The following is a 22757-nucleotide window of genomic DNA, read 5'->3' as shown; positions in this document are numbered from 1 at the left end:
TATTTTTGGCCTTGTTGAATGACATCTTGGGCTACCCATAAGTTTAGAAAACATTCCAAATGGCAGCATTTCTGCTTAAATTTAGTCCTTTTCTTATTCTGAAAATTTGTTATTCTGGAAGAGCCAGGGTTTGAGATCTTAGGGTCTAGGTTCATGTTTTGACTCTGTCCCTTTCAAATTGAGAGGCTCTGGATTATTGCTTTCCATTCTAATCTTCGTATCTTCATATGAAATGGGCATTATTAGTTTATCTCAGGGCTTATTAAGATCAGATGAGATAAAAAATGTGCCAGCACCTTGTGATCTGCTCTCATGGGTTTCACTTGATTTTACCTTATGCCGGATAACTCAGCAGTGTAATCTTTTAAAATTCTCTACTCCAATGGAGGATACAATAGTTCTTCAGTCATTTCCATTGCTTGTCTCTGGACCATCTTCTACTGGTTATGCCAGTCATTCATTCATTCACTTACTCATTTCACAAAATTTGCTGAGCTCCACCATGGGTCAGCCACTCAGCCCTGGCCTGGGAGAGTGTGCTGTCTGACAGGAAGACACAACCGTGGGAGGAAGGCTCAGGGGCCGCATCAGTAGAGGTGAGGACAGGGAACTGTGGGCACTCAGGTGAGGCACACCTGAACTAGTAGGAGGGTGGTCTGCCAGGAGGTGAGGTGTGAGCTGCATCCCTGAAGCAGTATAAAGGGTGATCTTAGTAGGTGAGGACAGGAAACCACTGTGGTCAGAGAGGCAGGCCAGCCACGAGAGTGGAAGGAACATAACTGGTGGGTACAGGAGAGCAAGGCCCGAGTGCCCAGTGTGGGAGCTGGGAGGAAATGAGGCTGACTAAGCCCACAAGCTGCCTTCAGGCAGCAGGAAGCTGGGTAGCAGCCATCCGATTAAGGTTTAGGGAATATGGTCTTAGGTTTGGGGATATCAACATGGAGAACAGGCAGGAAGGAACAAGACTGGAGGCAGGAGACAGGTTGGGGTTGCAGCTTTGTGCTTTTGGGTTCATTTCAGTTTGTCTTGCGTTCTCTCTGCCTTGGAGAAGAGGCGGGACAGGCCCTGTCCTCCTGCAGCTGGGCAGCCAGCTCACCAAGCTCCCCCTCCACAGGCCATGCCCCATAGGTGGAGGTGACCCAGTGTTGTTAAGGTTCACGTCCCAGAAGGCATTTGTAAGTTCAGACCAGAGTTCAGCCTTGGCTCTGCCTCCGTGAGTGTGGGGGTTGGGAGGCCTTGAGTTTGCTTAGATCAAGTACAAAACCTGCTTCTGGAAAGGAGGGGAGCACAGCAAGAGATTCAAAGAGCTGCCTTGTAGATGCAGGCATTATGGTCTTGTAAAAGCAGGCACTGTTGGCCCCTGTATTCTTGTCATTCTTTCCTCAGTGGTCCACAGTGCCTTCCAGCTGCAACACACACAGCTCCCAGCCCAGACAGTGCCTCCCCCAAAATACTGCAAAACGGAACTTTGCTGCCCTCTGGTGGCAAAAGAAGGAAGAGCTCTTGCTCAGACAAGGCGTCTGTTTTCTTGTATTAGGAAGTTGGTGGGCATGTGTCTGTCCCCTGGGCAGGTGGGCCGGGTGGTAGCTTAAACTTCACCGAGGAGAGTCTTGGTCCAGATGCAGTTCACCGCCACCAGCAGTTGACATTCCTGCCAGCAGGGGGCAGCAGGCCTCTGGCAAGAGGTGTCCAAGCCTATCTCTGCTGACCATGGCCATGTACATCTCTTGGCATGGGGTCTGCTGTCTCATCTCAAAGGACCTGCTGTGCTGTGCGTGTGCATTTGGTGGTGGAGAGGGTAGATGCGAGTCAAACATGGGCTCTACCCATACGGAATCAGAGCACAGACAGAGACTATGAGGCTATAAAGCAGAATAAAATGAAGTCTCTGAGATGTGGGAAGCAGCATGGTATAGGAGAAAGAGTGAGGGCAGCAGGATTCAGACAGATTCATTCTGACTCTGATACTGCCTCTTTCCAGCTAGGTAACCTTGGCACATTGTAATGTAAAATAATCATACAGCAAATATTTATGTGGCTTTTCCTTTGGCCAAACACCATTCTAGGTATTTTATATATATTATATATTTATATATATTAACTCATTTAATCCTCTTAAAGTAAATACAATTAGGTCCCTATTTTAACAGATGAGGAAATAAGACTTGAAGAAGCTAAAGTTCTTTCTCAAGGCCTCAAGCAAGTGGATGGCAGAGCTGGATTCGAACCTAGACAGGGCAGTTGCTCATCTTTGTAATGGTGCAGATGTGGGGCCAGCACAGTGCCTGGCACCAGAAGAAGGCCTTTTATTATAAGCAGCTATTACAACTTTAATAATTAATGACAAATGAGGATTAGGTAAGCTGTCTGCTTGTTAGTGTTCCATGTGTGGTGTCACTAATTTTCCATTTTCCTGGCAGATTTGGGCACGTGAATGTGGCACACCTCCTTTTGGATCATGGTGCTGATGTTAATGCTCAGAATCGGTTGGGGGCCAGCGTACTCACTGTGGCCTCTCGGGGTGGCCACCTGGGTGTGGTGAAGCTGCTCCTGGAAGCTGGTGCCTTCGTGGACCGTCACAACCCCTCAGGCGAGCAGCCAAGGGCAGGGGACAGCAGGGATGAGTTGCTGGACATCACAGCCCTGATGGCTGCCATCCAGCATGGGCATGAGGCCGTGGTACGACTGCTCTTGGAGTGGGGCGCTGACCCCAACTGTGCAGCCCGGACCGTGGGCTGGAGTCCACTGATGCTGTCAGCACTCACTGGGAGACTTGGTGTGGCCCAGCAGTTGGTGGAGAAGGGGGCCAACCCTGACCACCTCAGCGTGCTGGAAAAGACTGCCTTCGACGTTGCACTTGACCATAAGCACAGGGACCTTGCAGACTACCTGGACCCACTGACCACCGTCAGGCCCAAGACAGGTCAGGCTGTGCCACCACCAGCTCTCCCAACCCTCTGTGGCTTCATAGGGACCCCAGATTGTGTTTCAGTGACAGAAACTGAGGATTGCCCAACAAGAAGGGCATGTAGAAACCAGAGTCCAGTCTGCAGAGCCATGGGACTTAGATGTGCTGGGCATAACGCTCAGTGGGGAGTGTCTGTTACATGCAGATTCCTGGCCCAACCTCTAGAGAGTGATCTGGTAGCAGTAGGAAGAGCCTGGAAACCTCCATAGCAAGGGCCTTCCTTCCTGACCAGATGATTCTGATGCAGGTTATGGGATCCTTCTAGAACAAGGGTCAGCCAACTTTTTCTGTAAAGGACCATATAATAAATATTTTAGGTTTTGTGGGCATACAGTCTATCATGACTCAGTTCTGCTAGAGTGGAAGCAGCCATACAGTATATGCAACTGAGTGGGTATGGCTATGTCATCAATAAAACTAATTATAAAACAGATAGGAGGACAGATTTGGCCCAGGACTGTAGTTTGCCAGCCCTTGCTGTAGAACAATGTGCCCTGTGCCCTTGACCTCGGTCTCTGTCAGGGAGGTAGGCAAGAAACAGGGAATATATTAAGTAAAATAAATGATGTACTCTAGCAGATGGTGAGTACCATCTGAGAAGAGAACGGGCAGGGCAGGGCAGAGGTGTGGGAGCTGCGGAGTTGGGCGAGGCAGGCTGCAGTGCGGTTGGGTGGCCTCCTTGAGAAGGCGGGATTTTGTCTGACTTGCCGGAGCTGAGGGAACGCTGCACTGTGGGCTTCAGGGAAGTGCCTGCAGGGACACTGTCAGGGCAAAGGCTGTGTTGTTAATCATGACAGACTATTAAATAAATCACTCTCAGCCCCTAGCTTTTTGTGAGGTGCTAGGAAATCCATCCCTGACCTTAGCTCTCTCCTTCACATGAGCTGCAGGATGGAATACCCTTGAGGCTGTGACTGTCTTTGTGACACCCTCCACAGCCCCACTGTGGCTGTCCCTTGGGCTGGGGCAGCCGTGTCCCTGGAACTGCTTCAATATAGATGCAAAAACTGGAGCCCAGAGTGAGGAAGGGACTAACCCAGGGTCACTTGGTATCGGTACAGCTGCCCCAGCCTCCTGGGGTCAGGCTAGACTGTCAGCCATTCATTTGTACCAGATGGTTGCTTAGTAACCAACACAAAGACCAGGTGACACTTTTTTGTCAAAGGGTCTTGGCATGAGAAAGCCCCAGCCCACTGTAAATTAGCCTCTTAAAGGAATGTGACAATGCCAGCTTTCTGACATAATACATATTTTAGTATTTCCATAGGCAAAATTAGACACTTAGTTCCATGGCTCTGTAAGAATCCTAGGGTTAAGAAGTATACTTTCTGGAGTAGGTGCTAATCACTAATAAAGATAGCAAAGACTATTCTTTGAACAGGGCCTAAGAATTTCCAAAGCATTTTCCCATCTATATTATAGATCCCTGCAACCACCATATGGTTCCCATATTAGTGTGTTATCTCTATGTTAGCAATGAGGAGACAGATCACTCTGGAAACACACACTTTCTCATACATGGACTCCAGATTCAGTGCTCCTTGCACCCACCTGCAGTTTCCTCCCAGCTGCCTGAGGGTGCCAGTCTGGATCAGAGATTAGCTAAGAGTCCCACGTTTCCTCTTACAGCTGCTCCATCCCCTGGAGTTGGCCAAAGACACAGGAGGTCCTGCATTTACCTACCATCTGGTCATGACAATGCCAGCTTTCTAACAGTAGGAGGGTAGCCACTAGTCCAAGCTTGGAGGTAGGTGTCAGATGAGCAGATGAGAGAGTGGCTCACCTTGGGTGGGTACAGTAAGGCTCAGGTTTGGGGGTAGGCATGGGGTTCTGCACCAGCCGAGGAGTTGGACTACAGGAACCAGCATGAAGATATCATGTGGACAGTTGCCTGCAGAGATCTGTGTCTGCAAGTCTGGGGCAGGGATAACTTTCAGAATAATTCAGATTGCTGCATTTTGGGGAAGGAAAGCAAAAATTAACATTGGCTATGACCTTCCCCTGGCCTTAGCTGCTCAGTTTCTCAGGGGTCCTCTGCTCTGGAATTATCTCATGGTTGTACATTTAGTTTTAGAAAAAAAGAGTCATTATTTCTTTTTGAAATTTTCGTAGAAATCCAGATTTTGCCCAGACTCTACTTTTCCATTATATCTAACAAAGGACATCCCCATGTTTGGACTTCCTATAGGTGATTGCTTTATGAGTGTGGGGCCAGGACATGATCTGCTGCTCATTCATGTTTTGTTGGGCAAATGACCTCCCAAGGTCTGTCTCTGGAGCATTTCAGACACTCTCATAATAACCCTTCCAGAGGGGCTGCTGGATTCATCCGTTATGTAGGTCTCTGATTAGATTGCTTTTGAAAAGTAGATTGTTTTTAAAGCTAGTCTGTGTTGTTACACTCTTGGACTTTTCTGTCATATTAAACCTTTCCATGGTTAACTTTTGAAATCTTTGTTTGCCCAGATGAGGAGAAAAGGCGACCTGATATTTTCCATGCATTGAAAATGGGTAAGCACTCTTTAAAATATTTTTGGGTATTTAAGAATACAATGCTACATTCTCCAAACTAATACTTATAGTCCTTTTCAAGGCCTCCCTGAGTATTTGAGAAAGAAATAGGCATTTTGTTGTTTCCTAACTCTGTAGCTTCACCAGGGAGATTCAGACCCTGGAGGCTTGGTAGTTCCTGTGCTTCACACACAGATTCGAAACTGCACCCCCAGGCCCCCTCTGCCTCTCCAGCCAAACCCTATGGCTATGCCTTAGCTCTGCCCTGCTCCTGAAATGTCTGGCTACCCGCCTACCTACTCTGCTCTCTTTGTGATGAAGGGCTTTTTAGCCTAAAATTTCCTCTCCTGATATAGACTGCCTCCAGGAAGCCCTCCCTGAAGATCCTAACACCCCAGGGAGACCTGAGCTCTCCTTCTGCATGTGCTTTGCTCTCCTTCATCTGTTTCCTTCATCTGTTCTTTTAAGATATCAATAACTCTTCTCTCTTGTAGTAAAGCTGTCTGTGAGCTTGCCTCTGTCCTTCATCGTCTGAGAGATTTGGAAATGTGGGCTCTCTCTGAGTCATCTTTGTAGCCCCTATGATACCCAGCAGCTCAGCTCATGTTTGTTACATGAATCTGCTGGAAAAGTAATCTTGTGGTGCTAGGCCCACGGGTCACCAGGACTCCTGCTTCTGTTTGCAGGAAACTTCCAGCTGGTCAAAGAGATTGCTGACGAAGACCCCAACTATGTGAACCTAGTCAATGCAGACGGGGCAACCCCACTGATGCTGGCAGCTGTCATGGGGCAGCTGCCTCTGGTGCAGCTGCTGGTAGAGAGGCACGCCGACATTGACAAGCAGGACAGTGCGCATGGCTGGACGGCCCTCATGCAGGCCACCTACCATGGGTTAGTGCCAGCTCCACTCCCTTAGTGGTGAGGCTAAGTGGATGCCTTGGGGTGAGACAGGGTTCTTGATGGGGTTTTCTGGTCCTGAGATGCTACAGATAAACTCCAGGGCTGTGAAGATGCTGAGGACCACATAAAAGATTAAAGCAGTTCAGGCTCATTCTGTCCTGCACCCCCACTCTTCTGGGTCCAGATTTCCTATTACCTTGTCACAGAATTGCACCAGTGGCCATGAAAAACCACGCAGCAGGAGTGCTTTATTCAGAAAGATAAGTTCTGTAGGTTGATTTCAGTTGAGCAGGGTGATTGGTTCATTTAGAGTTTCACATTGATGTATAGCAGCCTCCTTAAGTTGCCTCTGTTGGAAATGAACATCAGCCATTTATGCCATCAGCTTCTCTGCGACCAGTGATGAGACTCATCCTAACCCACTCCTTCTGAAAAGGTGTCAGCGCTGACTGTGCTTCTGAACCCATTCTTACGCTGCCATCCCAGAGGCCTCCTTCTTTGGACAGGCTGAGTGGTAGGCAGGGCCATGCAGCTGCTCAGTGGTCTGGTTCCACATCAGGACTCTTCCCTTGTCCTGTTTGCAGTGCACACAGCACTTTACTGCATCATCTTGAAGCAGTTGGTTTTCTTATTTGAGCCTCAGACTTCCCCATCAGACACCTTGGCCTGTGCAAGGCTTCCACGGTGCAGGGGTCCTGGTTTCAGGGGGAAGCAGTGGGGACCTGTGTGTAGTTGTGGGGACCATGCAGCTTTTGGGCAGAGCCCTCGCTTTTCATTCTGTTTGTGGAGGAGCACTTAGGCTTTATTCTCCATCACGTTCGCGCCTGGCCCACCCAAGGTTTAGAGGACAAGGAGTGTGAGATTGGCAGGTCCCCACATTCTTCTTGTGGCTCAGAGACACGGCGCTGCTGTTAACATCACCAGTCTTGTTACCAGGAGCTCAGCTCAGCTTTCGCTTTCATTGGGTCTAAGTCTGGCTTTTCTTTCCTCCCCAGGAATAAGGAAATTGTCAAATATCTGCTAAACCAAGGGGCAAACGTCACCCTTCGAGCAAACAATGGGTACACAGCCTTTGACCTGGTGATGCTGCTGAGTGATCCAGGTGGGTTGTTTCAGGAAAGGGGCTGTGCACCGGTACCAGCTTTCTCTGGCTGGGAATCGAGATCGCTGCCTGTTGTTTTCTCTGGCTGGGAATCGAGAAAAAGGCCTTGCTTTTTCACAGGGGAGCCACTCTGAAGCCCCGAGAGCTCATCACATGGCCTTGGGAAAGTCTCTTCCCTCAGCAGGGCTGAGCTGGGACCAGGTAGTCCTTGAGTCTTCTCCCAGCACCAGGCTCTGGGAGTGTCCTGGAGGGAAGGCCAGCAAGGCCTTTGTCCATGCAAATCCTAGGTTGGTCTCTGTGCCTCATGGCGGGAAGCTGACTCAGGAGGAAACAGGAAAGCCCCCTTGACAAGTGGATCAGAGGTGGAGTTATGACCCCTGCAGCCGCAAGGCACAGGTGGAGGCCCGGAGGGGGAGCGCGCCAGGCTACGGCTGTCGCTGTTATTTGACCTTTCTAGGTCGGTGGCAGGCATCCACTGCTCCCCTGTACCTCCCCCACCGCGACAAGCTCCCCTCCAGGACTGGGCATCAGTTCGCCAGCTCAGATTTCAGGGTCTCTCCATCTGCCATCTCTTATTACCCCACAGTTTCAGCCCAGAGAGGGATGCTGGGAGCCCTTCTGGCCCACAAGGCTTTGAGCCTTGAGCCAGATCCCAACCTGCTGGCTGTGGGGAGAGGACTGTTACCTCCACAGTTCCCGGTGGAGTCCCTCCCACCGCCCCGGTTAGCTCTGGGGTGTGGGGAGGGGGTGGGGGTGGCCGGCCACAGTGCCCTTCTTCATCACCACCCTCCCCACTGCAGGCCCCTCACAGCCAGGGGCACGTTTTCTTCCATTTCATTCCCGCAGAGTGTGAGAGGGGAGGCAGAGCTTCACATCCTCTGTGGAAGGGAGGCGACCGAGACCAGGGGAAACTACCTGAGCCCCTTGGGAGAGGTGGGGTCTTGCGCCCAGGTCCAGCGGTCTCGCTCTGCCTGCTTGAGCCCCTCCACCTGGGCCCAGAGATCCTGTCATTCAGGTTCCGTCTCCCAGCGCCCCTGGTCTGCACGCTCTGCCCCTCCGCCCTCGCTCCCCTCCCACTTCCCCAATCCCTTTCCCAATAAAACATCCCTAGTGGATTTTTAAATGAAGTTTTTGCCTGAAATTTTTAGAGAAACACATGCTTATGAATTGAACACTTGGACAGAAAAAGATTTTAGTCATCAAGAGTAAAGCACTGTTAATAGTTTGTAGTATATCCTTCTCAATCTTGTTTGTTGCCTTTAAAAAATAACCTGAATGATAATAACTAATAATACTTCACTTTTCTTAAGCACTTGCAGTATATGCCAGGAACTCCCTCAAATCCTCCAGACACCTTTATGTGGTGGGTAAAATCGCCTCTTTTACAGAAGCACAGACAAGTTCCTTAGTTTACTCATAAGTACACAGTCAGAGAAGGGCAGAGGCAGAATTTGAAACCTCTGCCATTCACCTGCAGAGTGTGGACTTTTTAAAACACACCAGTCCTGATTTTTCTTCCGGGTTAAGTGGGTTAAGCCCTGCCAGCTTGTTTGCCACCTTTTGAAGATAAGATGGAGAGGCAGTCTGCTGGGGTCACACACAGTCTGGAGCTGTGGGGCTGAGTTCTAAGGTTGACTGGGGTCGTCTTGGGTCCCCTTCCCATGGCCCGGCAGACATATTTGCAGGTAAAACGCTACCCTTTGTGCCCATAGACACGGAACTTGTTCGACTGCTGGCATCTGTCTGCATGCAGGTGAATAAAGACAAAGGCCGGCCCAGCCACCAGCCATCCCTACCCCATTCGAAGGTCCGACAGCCCTGGAGTGTCCCAGTGCTGCCCGATGACAAAGGCGGGCTTAAGGTTTGCCTTTTCCTGTCTTAAAAGGCTTCAGGGAGCCAGTTTGATGGGGTGGGAGATGCCTGCCACTTCCTGTTAACCCATGGCTGGTTTGGGCTACAGTGGGGGGAGGGTGGTGGCTGGCAGGAGCGAGAAGTAAGCTGGGGGTGAACAAGAGGCAATGGTGGGGACCAGGGAAAACTGGGGTACTTGTAACCACTCAGTGGCTGCAGTGGCTGTTTTGCAAGAATGCAGGTTCACATTGCCAGATCTAACCATTTTTTTTTTTAAGGAGACATTAGAATTTTGATGTGGAAATTCAATTTATAACTAAGGAACTTAAAATGTTTCTGCATGACTCACAGAACCCAAGCATGGACTAACAGTTACCAAAGGGAAAGGGACTGGGGAGGATGGGTGGAAAGGGAGGGATAAGGGGGAAAACGGGGCATTACAATTAGCACACATAATGTAGGGGGTGGGGGGGGACATGGGAAAGGCACTCTAAACAGAGAAGACAAGTAATGATTCTATAGCATCTTACTATGCTGATGGACAGTGTGACTGTAATGGGGTATGTGGGGGGAACTTGATAATAGGGGGACTCTAGTAACCATAATGTGCAAGTAATTGTACATTAATGATATCAAAATAAAAAAAATTAAACCATAAAAAAAAAGTTTCTTCCTGATGTAGGACTGAACTAGCCAAACCAACACCTCCCCTCCCAGGTCACCTGTCCTTGGCCTCTGCTTCCACGTGTAGAGTATTTGCTGGCAGCTCCCTTCTCGGCTCTCCCTGTGTTCTGCAGGCCCTTGTCAGCCTCTTCCTGGGAACACCGGAACCAAGTTCCACTTGCTAATTTCTAACTGCAAGCCGAGTATTTTTCTTTGAATTTCTCATCCTCCCCATCCTACTCCCCATGAAGTCAAACATATTCTCCCCAGCCCTGTCTGGGGTTCTAGCACCTTCTCAGATCTGTGGACGTGGCATTCCTTTCGTGTTTGAAGCTCACTCGAGCCTGTGCTCTCTGGTGTCTGCTTGGGTCCCTCCCTCCCGTCCCCACTGCTGTCTCCCAGCCTCTCAGGCTGCTGGTACCTGGGGTGCTGTGGGGTCGTAAGGACCCCTGGGGGCTGGCACCTGCCCTGTCTCGGTGGGCGGGGGGGCAGGTATAAGCAGCAGGAGCAGGTGGCCCAGGCTGTAGCGTGAATGCCCTGGCGCCTCTCCCGTTGTCGCCAGAACAGGGAAAGAGGCTATACGGTGACCGGGGTCACAGTGTTTGGTATGCCCTCTGTGTCCATCTGTCTGTCCTGACTGACGATAAGACTTTGGGCAAGTCAGACCCCTGGCCGGGTCTCCATTTCTCAGTCTATACAATGAGGAGATTGAGTAGATGAGGGGTGTCAAATAGAGTTCACTGTCAGCTCAGCCTATTGGAAATGCCCCTGAGGACTGAATCAGGAAGGATTTTAGAGAGAAACACGGCTTTTGAGGGAAGGGTGCCGTGGTTGATTGGTAATGCCTGCATGGGCCCAGGATGGGGCAGGGGGGCCGTGCATGAAGTGTATCCCTGGGCTGGGTGCTCCTAGGACATGACTTCTGCTCTGTATTCCCTTGGCAGTCCTGGTGGAACCGAATGTCCAATCGGTTCCGGAAGCTCAAACTGATGCAGACCCTTCCCCGTGGGCTGTCCAGCAACCAGCCATTGCCATTTTGTAATGAGCCAGAGGCAGCGCTGGACTCCACAATGAGGGCAGCCCCCCAGGACAAGACAAGTTGGTCTGGGCTCCCTGATGTGGCTTCTACAACGAAAGACAATGGTAAGAAAAAACTGCATGTATGGTAGGATTTCCAGAATGGTCCGAACCAATGCTCTGTCTTTTGTCCTACCTCCTGGGCTGATATCAGATGAAATGATACTGGAATGTGACATTGACTGGCCTCTTGAAAAAGAGACTTAAGCAAGGGCACAAATGCTGTCAGCATGGTAGGACAGGGAAGCTAATGACAAGAGTCCTGGGTTCCTGTCCAACATGCCCCACTGAGGCCAGTCATTGCCTTTCTTGCTTTGGCTTCTGGCACTGAAAGTATTTTGAAATAGAACGAGTGACCTGGGGGAGAATAGGTAGTAAGCTTCCTACCTCTGGAGGTACTCCACGTATTGGATGACTTAGCGAGGGTGCTGACGGAGATTCCCACACTTAACTGGGAAACTGATCAGCTCACATCCCTTCTGAAGGACTCTGCACACAGACCAGCTCCTTCGGCACCACTGTTGAGACAGACTATTGAGCGGGGTGCACCACTGTCTGACCCAGCGCGGCAGTGGTTCATAGAAAAGCTGAAAACATGCTCTTAGGTACCTTTTTAATGCTTTCCTTTCATTCATATATTGAACACCAATTATTATTAAATATTTAACCACCCAGGGGAGTTGGTTTTCCAGGATGAAGGCGACCTGGTCACTCATCCTCATGCCATGAACTCGTGGGAGCCTCATTTCAGGAAGCTTCCATTTGTCTCTCAGGTCCTGGGAGCACAAGAGGAGAAAGAGAAGATGTGTTATTGACAACCATGGTGAGTGTGGGCCTTTTCTAAAAGCATTGCAGGTCTCTACCAATCTCTAGTTGACTGATTTACAAGGAGGGATGTGGGTCTTTGTCTTTCTTGGGGTGGTCACAGGTGGGGCTGATATCAAAATGTGTAACCACGGGCACAACTCTGGCACCAAGGAGTCGGAACATGACAGCCCCGAGCGCAGGAAGGCCATGCTGGGGATTAGTGGCCGGGTGTAAGCCCTCATCATCTCAGCAGGGTAGCTCTGAGGACAGGGCGTTAAAGGGGTAGGAATTAATGGGTGACGCTGGACTCACAGTTTTGACTATGGAGAGCCAGTAGGAGAGGAGTCACAGGATGGGCAAGCTTCCAACCTGAGAGACCTCAGTTTCCTCATCTGTAAACTAAAGAGGTATCAGAATTAAGTTCAACTATGAGTAACAGGAAGTCGCCAGATAACAGTGACATAAATATGAAGTTAGGGACCTGTGTTCCTTCCACCTGTTAGTCTCCCACACATAGCTTCTATTAACAAGGTCATCTTGGTACAAGTTGGCTGCCAGAGCTCTCGCCATTATTGCCTCATTGCAGCCAGCAGAAAGATGTGGGGAAAAGGTGTCCCTGGGCACATGCCAGGGGTCTTTAAAAAGTTTCCTAAAAACTCACACATCACTTCTGCTTACATCAAATCAACCAGAATTTAATCATTATGTATCAAGCAGTCTTTGTTCCAGGTGGTTGTGTGCCTATTAAGTATCATGGGTGGCTACTATGGAAGATGGGGAGGATGGGTACTGGGGGACAGCTAACAGTCTCTGACTTAGGGCATTCCTCATGATTGTGGTTTTTAAATAAGATCATCCCCAGGAAATTCTTAGTATAGTGCCTGGCCCAGAATGAACTCCAATATGTGCTGTGTGACCTTGGACGTGTTACCTCACCTCTCTGGACTTCCTATTCCTCTTCTCTGAAGTGAGAGCCTTGGGGTTGGGCTCCAACTCACCTCCTTTTAGCTCTCAGAGCCTAATGTGGAGGCTGGCCAGGAGAGGGCAGTATTGGAGAGGAGAAGGCCTAAGCTGCCTCAGGACCTGTGAGCCTCTGAGCATTCTGACCCCCCTCTGCCCGCAGAGCCAGGCAGTAGGTGTCTCTCCACATTGTCTGTGCAAGCTGGCACTGCCCACATTTGGTGATATTATTAAATAGCAGTAATTCCAGTATGGAGACAGAAATGCTGCTATTGATACTCTGGAGAATGCAGTAAAATAGAAGAAAAATAAAAGCACCTTTGGTCCCACATATAATCATGATTGACATTTTGTGGTATATATCTTCTGAGTATTTTTCTAACGATTTTTAGTATCTGTGAATATGATACATGTTATGTGTAATAACAGCAAATACTTAACAAAGCACACACTAAGTGCTAGCTGCTATTCACAGCACTTCACTCTATTTACTCATTTAACATCCCTGACAAGCACACAAAGTAGGCACCATTATCTTCCTCATATTGTGCTGAACCTGATTTATTAGCATTTTGTCATGACCATTTTTTCCATGTCATTAAACACTCTTCAGCCACATCCCAGCATGAGGACCAGCCTTGCTGAGCAGTGAAGACTGACCCACTGGGCTTTGGGTTTCTAGTTTTTTTGTTGTTTACAAAGCTCTGATGAATATCCTCATGCTTCCATTTCCCCCACTTGCCTGATAATTTCCTCCGGACAAACATCTAAAATTGGAATTCCTGGGGCAAAAGGTGTGAATGTCATTGCCTTCCAGAAGTTTGCAACAATTTTGACTTGGTCCCCAAGGAATGAAAATGCCCATGTGTGGTGGGTTTGCAGCTGTGAGTGTCCTTAGTCACCTTCCAGTGCAGCCCTCCATTTGCTGGATGAGGGGGCTGATGTGAGCATTTGTTCACTGACTCTCAAATACCTCAGAACAGCCAGGGTGAGAACCCGGGATGCCTGCCTCCCTCTTGCCTTGGCGCTTTCCTGTCCCTCCTCCTCATGCCCTATAGAGGGCACTAGTGTGCCGCCCGCCCTGGACACGCACGTATTGTCCCGGGGACCCTGCTGAGTGGGCGTTTGCAGCCATCCTGCAGAGATGCCTGTCTGCCCAGCTCCTGAGGCAGGTTTAACTGTGGGATGTCCTTCCCTGCAAAGTGCCATCTGGCACCAAGTTCACTGTCTTTTCTTAATTAAAGTTAGTTCAGACTCTGTGAATACTTTTCCTTGACAGTCCACCCATCATCATGTGGAGTTTATACTAACCCCAAATCACATTAAAAAAATTTTAAATTACAGTTAAAAATGTCAGCGGTGGGAGGTGTGGCTGGAGTGGGAAGGGTGTGGTGGGATGGAGAAGGAAGCATTTGCTGGACTCGCAGAGAGCTAGTCTGGGCCTCCAATCCCTGAGTCCCTGTCCCTTCCTCCTGGAAGCCCAGCCCTGCTCACCCCAGTCTCTCTGCAGTCTGCAGCAGAGCCCAGGGTATGTTGGCAGCTCAGGTGCCCTCACTGAGCCCAGGGTATGTTGGCAGCTCAGGTGCCCCTCCTCCAAAGACGCCCTCTCTGACTGCAGTGAGTAGTAACCTCTCTGTGCTCTCCCAGCTTCCCTACTCCCCCAACACAGCATGCTCAGCATCACTTGGCTTTGCTTGCCTCTCCATCCCTCTGTCCCTGGGCTCATCTTGTTGCCCTGGGTAGGCCCAGGAGAAGCTGGGCATCAGAACAGCCCAGACAGGGGAGGAAAGCTGAGGACACCACCTGGGTTTCTGGCTTGGGCTGGGGGTAGGTGGCAGTGCCAGTCTTGGAGAAACAGAAAAACCTGAAGTCTTTCTCCTAGAGCTGGGAGCCCTCCTGGGGCTGGTCTAACCCCCAGGCTGTCTTTTTCCAGCTTCGGAATGGAGCCCCCTACACCAGACTCCCGAGCGACAAGCTGAAGGCAGTCATCCCCCCATTCTTACCCCCTTCCAGCTTTGAGCTGTGGAGCTCTAATCGGTCCCGGACATGTCACAGTGGGAAGGCAGACTCTGTGAAGACTGTGCTGAGAGCCAGCAGGGGCCACCCTGTGGGCATGGGCAGCGGGAGCACAGAGCCCGTAAGTCACCAGCCGACACACATGCGTCCCTCACCGCTCACTGAAACTGTGAGGAGTTACAGGCAGAAGGGACCTCAACCCAGTAATTCAGAGGAATGGAAACTTTTTGTTTTCTTTTTAATTTTAAATGAGCAATATCATTTTGTCTAAAGAAATCCTACAAAGGGACTTAATATGTGAACAGATGAAAATGTTGGGAGAAGGAATGAAAACAGGAGCCTGCGCTCTGTAAGCCTGGAGCCCCAAGGCACAGTGCGGAGACCTGCCCTGATCCACCTTCCCCTTTGGTAGATGGGGAAACCGGGCCCCAGAGGAAATGGCTTGCTAAAGATCCCCCAGCCAGGTGGGGTGGGTCTGGCACCAGAAATCAGGTTCTTGGATTTTAACCAAGCTCTACATTACATTATTGCTCACGTCCATGGCCACGAGCAAACGTTAGGAAGCAACTTTGTGCACTACTGGTGTTTTCTTGAACCCAGAAGGAGTAGGACTTCTATCGTTTGACCACAGTGGTTTCTGACCTGTGGCCCTGGGTGTGTCTCTGATGTACAGAGGTAGTGCCTCTCGATGGTGGTGATTAGCTCCATGTTTGTAGACTGTGTCTGTAGATACAGTAACTGGGCAAACGGAAGATGAGGATTTCAGGCCTGACCCTGCTACAGTGTGCTCAGTGATCGGAAAAACTCAGAGCCTCTTCTCTGTAAAATGGGGCTAATCCTGTTTGCTTGCTGCTGCCTCCCAGAACTGTTGTAATATCAGACCTTTAGTGGAAGGCAGGAGCCTGACCCTGGAGATGCTCGAAATGGGCAGGGCTGGCTTGCGTGTAGTCTGCAGTGTGGGAGGAGTTTACTGGTCCTGACACCAGGGTGTCACAGGGCTCAGCCTGGGCCAACAGTTGGGTCAGCAGCAGATAGAAATGCACTCCCATCCCTTAGGGGACTCCTAGCAAATTGAGCACTGTGCAGGGCAGAAGCAAGCACGTAGGCTGGGGGTCCAGCTGCACTCCAGGCCCCTCCCCATGTGATTCTGGGTGTTGGGGGAAAGAAGAACAACAAACCCTAACCTGACATTCACCTTATTCTTACAGATGCCTGTCAGGCCGGTTAAATTTCCATCTCTCTCCAGAAGCCCTGCTTCTCCTGCTAATTCTGGAAACTTCAACCACTCCCCTCATTCCTCAGGTGGCTCCAGTGGGGTAGGGGGCGTGAGCAGGCACGGTGGGGAGATGCATAACCGCTCAGGTGGGTACCCAAGCAGGGCCACTCAGGGGAGGCAGGGTACTGCCCCCTGTGCTTGCTCTGCCAACAGCCCCAGAAACAACTGCACACACCCTGTCTTTCTCCTTGACGTTACCAAGGGATTTTTCACTGAATTCACAGATTGGAGTTTCTTTTATGCATTTTCTTGGGTGGGGTGAGTAGAGAGGGAGGCAATAACATCTGTTGTAATGCTTATTTTCTTGGGAAATTTTACAAGAAATTAAGAGAAATGCATGGTGTTTGCATGGTGTTTAAAATCCTTGAGGTTAAACCTTGGGTATCTTCTCATCCTGCCCTTTCACTGAACAGATGAACTGAAGCTCAGAGTGGGCAACAGATTTGCCCAGGGACGCACAGTAAGTTGGAGACAATTAGGACTCAAACTGGAGGGCCCACAGTTATTTTAGGTTTGCAGCATACTTTCTAGTCCTCTTGGAGAGCACCAGGATTAACCAAACCAGCTTTGTAGGAAGGCATCCCTTCTTTATGCCATTACATAAAGAATGCATGATTCTTGTAGAAAAACCTTTAAGACCAGATGAATCAAAGAGAAAAAAAATGTATAGTAAAGATCATTGTTAATATTTTGGTGTATATCTTTGCAAAGTACTTTTATGCATGTTACATTTGTGGAAGTGGAATAATTATTGAGCGCCTCATATGTGCCAGGCACAGTGCCTAGCCCTGTAAGTGGGGTATGCCCTTCAGGCCCCTAGCAACCTGCAAGGGTATCCTCTCCATTTTACACTCCAGGGAACCAGGCTCAGGAAAATTAAATAACCCACCTGAGATTATGCAGCTGTGAAGTGGCAGCGCTGGAACCTGGACTCAGGCAGTCTGACTTCAGAACACAGACTGCTCTGTAACCTTTCTCCTCTCTGCACACACTGTCATATTGTGAGCACCCTTTTATGTCACTACACCTATGTCTACAGTATATTTCTAATGACTAAACAGCATTCCATTCATAGAGGTATCACAATTATATTTACCCAGTTCTCCCCGGGTGACCATGAGAATCTGCGCTGGTGGACGACCTCACTAAGTACTGCCTTTGTACCTCCAGGCTTGCATCCTTGCCCAGTGATTGGCTTAGCTGAAATTCCCTTGAATCAGTGTGGTGGGGTCAATGGATTTGCCTATTTTTGAGGCTTTTGGTACATTTTGCCTTCCAGAATGACTCTGTTTGTACATGTAAAATATTTATGGCAGTGCCTGGCACCGAGTCCATGCTCTGTGAATGTTAGTTATTGGCATCCTCCCTGTAGCAGCCTCCCTTAGCCCTGGATACTATCACTTTCCCCTTTTCCTTCATGGTAATTCCAGGTTGTGACAGATTTGGGGAAACTGGGGGAGGGAACACAGCAATCAGGGTTCTATCAGGGAAGCTGAGCATTATGGAATGAGGAAGTATTGACACACTGTGAGAGCAGCTGGGGGTGTAAAGCTCTGAAAGGGGGAGTTGGAGGGCAAGGGAGGAGCCCTGGTGTGGCTGGACGGCAGCATGCCACGTGGGGCCGCGTCGGTCTGCTGGAGGGTGGCACACGCTGGTGGTGGCCCAGGAAAAGGTTAGGACAACCTGCTCTTGCCAGCACGGCATTGTTCACTGCCTCATAACGATGCCTTTGCAGCATGATGGCTGCTGCCTCATGGCCACCTTCCAGTTCCCATGGGTAGTCCATTTACGCTCAGCCCCAGCCCAGAGCCACATGGGGAGGGAGTCTGGGAAATGTGTTTCCGGCTCAGCCAAGTCCACACACAAAATTCGCTTTACCCATGTTGCTGTACTCTGGACCCATAGCAGGCATTTCTATTCCTGTTTCCTCAGGTGGCAGCATAGACAGTGTCCTGTCCCAAATCGCTGCCCAGAGAAAAAAAGCAGCTGGACTGTCTGAGCAGAAACCCAGCCATCGGTCAAGTCCTGTTGGGCCAGCACCAGGGTCCAGCCCGTCCGAGCTCCTGGTCTCCCCTGCAGGATGCAGTGGTGCCAGTGGCAAGGTCCTTGTTGTATTTCTGTCTCCTCCTGTTATCCTCAAAGGTTCTGTGCCTATGTGAGCCACGTGCCAAGGAGTACAGGTGCTACCAGAGTCACGGGACAGGACTAAGGGCAGGGCCCTTCTAGGCGGCCTTGCCTGGGTTGTCTGAGAAGGGCTGGGTCAGGTAGGCAGTTGCTGAGATCACACTCTGTGCCTTCAGTTCCCTGCACACTCATTTGCCTTCCGCCTGATTGCTAGGGCGCCTCCAGGTGCCTCGTCCAGCCTCACACTGCACATGTTTGCTCAGTGATTGGAGCAAAGAGGTTCAGAGTAGGATTCAGGAGCAGGCTGCCTGGGTTGAGGTCTTAGCCTCGCCCAGCAGCCTTTAGAATGGGGCCTGGCATCTGGGAAGCCTGTGTGAGTGCCACAGCTATAACTTTGACATTATTAGCAGTAGTATTTGTCCTACCTTACATTGTACACATCTTTGGCACATCTGCCCTGCCTGGCACTTCCATCAGTGAGGACCGAGCAGTGACCTGGGGGTTTGGTGACCACTGTCAGGGTGTTGCTATAGACACAAGCAGTCTCAGTGTGGTAGAGGCTGTCCTGGTGTGAGGAAGCTGTGGGTGCCCAGGCGAGGGCTCCTACAGCTCGAGGGCATCAGTGACATCTAAATGAGGATCTGAAGGATGAGGAGCCAGATGAGAGGGGCAAGGGTGGGACAGGCTGTGATACTGTCCCTGGGTGAGGGGACAGCACGTGCAGCACTCCGGAGGCGAGAGTGTGGCAGAGGGGAGGAACTGAGGGAAGGCCCGCTGGCAGGACAGAGCTAGGGCCTCCCTTCCTCCGCTAATGCAGCCCAAGAGCAGTCTCCACATGGTCGCCTCTATGGAGTGTGCAGTGGATGAGAGCCCTAAATGCCTCTCTGCGATGGGAAGTTGTTTAGTGTCTTCACAATCTGCCCCTTCACTTCTTGAGCTCCTCTACTTCTTGAGCTCCTCCACCTGGGTTGTTTGATGAAGGGAGACCCGGAGTGTGTGAGTGTGAACGGCTCCTCTTCCAGGTGGCCCTCCAGGTGCACCAGTGGTGCAGTGTGGTCCATTTCCCCCTCTGTGAGGATCCAAGTCCAGGTTCAATCCCCCTGTTCATCATGTTTTCTAGAGGTCTTAAGCTTTTTCCCTGGGGAAAGCTAGAGCACCTGAACCCCTGGACGTTTGCCCAGAAGTGCCTCCAGAGGTTGATGTTTTAATGGATGTTTGAGAAATAGCCTTAATTTTCTATCCAACCACTGTTGGTTACACAACTCTTTTTGTTCTTCAAATCCCTTTTTGTAGTTGGACCTACATAATTAGGTTCCTTTTTAAATACAGCTCCAGAAAAGTTTCTCTGTGCCTATGCATTAGCATATTTTCCATTATACTGAAATTTACTTGTGTGAAGGAGCTGTATGATTAAGTTCCTTTTAGAATTCAGCTTTAGGAAAAATGTCTGTACTGGTATTTTGATACATTTTCTTTCCACAGATAGTAAGAATTATATAATTATTGTATTTCTCTTTTTGCCTTTGCTGCTAGGAAACTTAGAGCTACTCATTAAAGTAAGTCTGCTACTCTGTGCTTTGATACAGTCTTCCTCTTCTCTGTTTAAAACTTTCTATTTCTATTTTGATGATCTTATTAGATGTGTCAGAGATTATTAGTGTCCTTTAATTGGTGTTGAAAATAGGCATCTAAGTTATAAATTATATTAACTGTTACCTCACTTGGATGCATCATGTATAATCTATACAAATATATTTTGATGAAAGGAAATTGTGTCAGGGATGCATTCAGGAAACAATAAACTGGGAACATGATCTAGTTCAATGATCACCTGATAGTCTTAACATACTAATGTACTGTAACCTTGGGGAGCTGTTTAAAAATTCAGGTTTCTAGGCCACCCAGCAAGACTGAATGATACTCTCAAGATAGGGTCTGGGGACTCTGTTTTTACCCACAGAGTGTTACAGCCAGCCCAGTCCAGAGCTCTTAGAAACCACTGCCCTAAATCAAAGGACACAAGGAGTGGGCTTTCTGTCAAAGGCACCAGCAGCAAAATGGAGACATGAAGTGCTTTTCAAAGACTCCCTTAGGAAGAATTAGAAATTAGTATTCAAAATATTAGCCTTGTGAATCTGATTTTTGTACTTTGCTTGAAACAGTCACCACTGTAATGGTGGGATATTCACAAGGCACAGCTTCTAGCATGTTCACAAATCATCATGATGTGAGCTTTAGGAGACCCAGAATGGGGGGAGTCATAGCCTGCATCAGTATTTCCCAGATCTCTGGAAGCCCAAAGGCCCACTGAGTATATCAGCTTTCTCTTCCCACCCTGAAGTGCAGTGGTTTAAAACAAAATGCATTTCTTTGGCTCATGAAACTATGGGTCAGCAGTTTAGTCTGGACTTAGCTAGGCCATTCTTCTCATCTGGGGGGATCACTTATGTCTCTGGCTATTGGCTGGGGTAACCAGGATAACTGTACCATGTGTATCCACAGCAAGCTTTGACACTTGAGTTGAAAACCAATCAAATTCTTTAAGCAAGTCAGTATTCCCACTGCAGGAGAGCACATAGAGTTACATAGCAAAGGTATGGATCCAGGGAGGAGTTGCACTGTCAATAAAATTAACTTGCTACACTGAGGATATAAGAAATAGTTCAGATATTTCCCAGCATCCCAAATAGTCTTATGTATACCTGCCTCCTCTCCAATAATGCTGGTCACAAGGTCCAGAGTATCATGTTTCTTTGCTTTTGGCTGGGACAGATCTGTTTTGTAGGGATATACTAATTATCTCATATTTAATCAGAAGCTTTATTGTTGAATGTCTGTCTTTATAGAAACAGCAGACTGAGGAATTATTAATAATATTGACAAAGTCTTTCAAAACCTAAGAGAGGGACTTCTTTTTCCACTCTAGGATATAATTAGGACCATTGAAGGCTTAGCAAGAGAAGTATGCCCATTTCCAGCCATTAAAAACTATTTCTCTTAGTCTCTAATATTCTTCTCAAAGTGTCCAATTTTTACCAAAATTATAAAACATACAAAAAGATAAGAAAAGCTACACTCCCAAGAAACAGAGCCATCATCAGAATCTGACTTCCGTATGATAGGTGTTGCAGTTATCTGACAGAATTTAAAAGAACTACAATTAATAGGTTAAAGGCCCTAGGGGAAAATTTGAAAATATGCAAGATCATCTGAGTAACTATTTCAGCAGAGAGATGGAAACTATTAGAAATAATCAAATGAAAATATCAACAGAGATGAGGAATGACTTTGATGGGCTCCTAAGTAGACTTGACACAGACAAGGGAAGAATCAATGAACTAGAAAATAGGGCAATAGAAATTACACAAACTGAGACACAAGAAAAGAAGTTAAAGCAAAAGCAAAAACAAGAAAGAGCACTCAAAGGTTGTAAGATAATATCCAATTCTCTTACATATGGGTACTCAGAATTCTTAAAGGAAGAGAGAGAGAAAGAGAATGGTCAAGTAGAGGGAATATTTTTAAATAGCAGCCAGAAATTTCTCCAGATTAATGATAGATGCCAAACCACAGATCCAGGAAGTTCAGAAAACACTAAATAAGATAAATTTCAAAAAGAACACACCTATCCATATCATATTTAAACTACGGAATAAATCAAGAACTCTCAAAACTCAATAAATAAGCCAGCAAATTTTAAATGGCAAAATATCTGCAAAGATATTTCATCAGAGATATACAAATGGAAAATAAACATAGGAAAAGATGTTGACCATCATCGGTTTTTTGGGAAATGCAAATTAAAACCATATGAGATAGTACTATGAACCTACTAGATTGGCTAAAATTAAAAATGTTTGGTGAGAATGTGGAACCCCTGCAACTCTCATTCGATGCTGGTGAAATGCAAAATGGTACAGTCACCTTGAAAAAGTTTGGCAGTTTCTTATAAAGCTAAATATACACTTACCATATGACCTAGTTATCATAGTCACACAAAACTGGAAACATGAACAAGTGAGTGAATAAACTAATTGTGGCACATCCATGCAATGGAATACTACTCAGCTGCGGGAAGGAATACACTACTGATACTATTGTAGTAACTGGAATGGATCCTAAACGCATCATTCTGACCAGACTTAAAAGTCTACATATATGGTTCCATTTATATGACATTCTAGAAAAACAAAGCTATAGGAATGGAAAATAGATCAGTTATTTCCAAGGATTGGAGTAAGGGGAGGGATTGACTAGAAAGGGACAGCACATGGGAGTTTTTGGTTGGAATGATGAAACTATTCTCTATGGTACACATTTCTGTGCATTTTTCAAAACCCATAGAATTATACACATTAGAGTTATTTCTGCTGCATGCAAACTTAAAAAACAAAATCAACCAGGAATCAAAGATGGAATGCAGACTCTGGCAGCAGATCTAACTGTATTACAAATGAATGACACAACCACACTAGCAGGTAGGGGAAGAGATGGTATGTCAA

General features: G+C 48.2%; 1 protein-coding gene across 3 annotated transcripts in view; it reads left to right on the top strand.

Moving 5' to 3' along the window:
- Positions 1–22757, top strand: part of ANKS6 (ankyrin repeat and sterile alpha motif domain containing 6) — a 53843-nt gene that overhangs the window by 4981 nt on the left and 26105 nt on the right. For 2 of the 3 annotated variants that reach the window (XR_005025428.2, XM_036888393.2), the window contains exons 2-11: positions 2421–2923; positions 5435–5479; positions 6166–6370; positions 7375–7481; positions 9194–9342; positions 10940–11138; positions 11846–11895; positions 14773–14976; positions 16064–16217; positions 18064–18233. Coding sequence is in view for 2 of the 3 variants with exons in the window: in XM_036888393.2 (XP_036744288.2) it covers positions 2421–2923; positions 5435–5479; positions 6166–6370; positions 7375–7481; positions 9194–9342; positions 10940–11138; positions 11846–11895; positions 14773–14976; positions 16064–16217; positions 18064–18233 (1786 nt within the window). In the remaining variant the exon portion in view is untranslated. Of the gene's footprint in view, positions 1–2420; positions 2924–5434; positions 5480–6165; positions 6371–7374; positions 7482–9193; positions 9343–10939; positions 11139–11845; positions 11896–14772; positions 14977–16063; positions 16218–18063; positions 18234–19788; positions 19812–22757 lie in introns of all 3 variants that reach the window. The other variant, XM_036888394.2, reaches the window with a different exon arrangement.

The sequence above is a fragment of the Manis pentadactyla genome, chromosome 3 (genome assembly GCF_030020395.1).
Source record: "Manis pentadactyla isolate mManPen7 chromosome 3, mManPen7.hap1, whole genome shotgun sequence".
Lineage (NCBI taxonomy): Eukaryota > Metazoa > Chordata > Mammalia > Pholidota > Manidae > Manis > Manis pentadactyla.
Note: the sequence above shows the minus strand (reverse complement) of the source record. Positions and strands in the feature narration are given on the sequence as shown.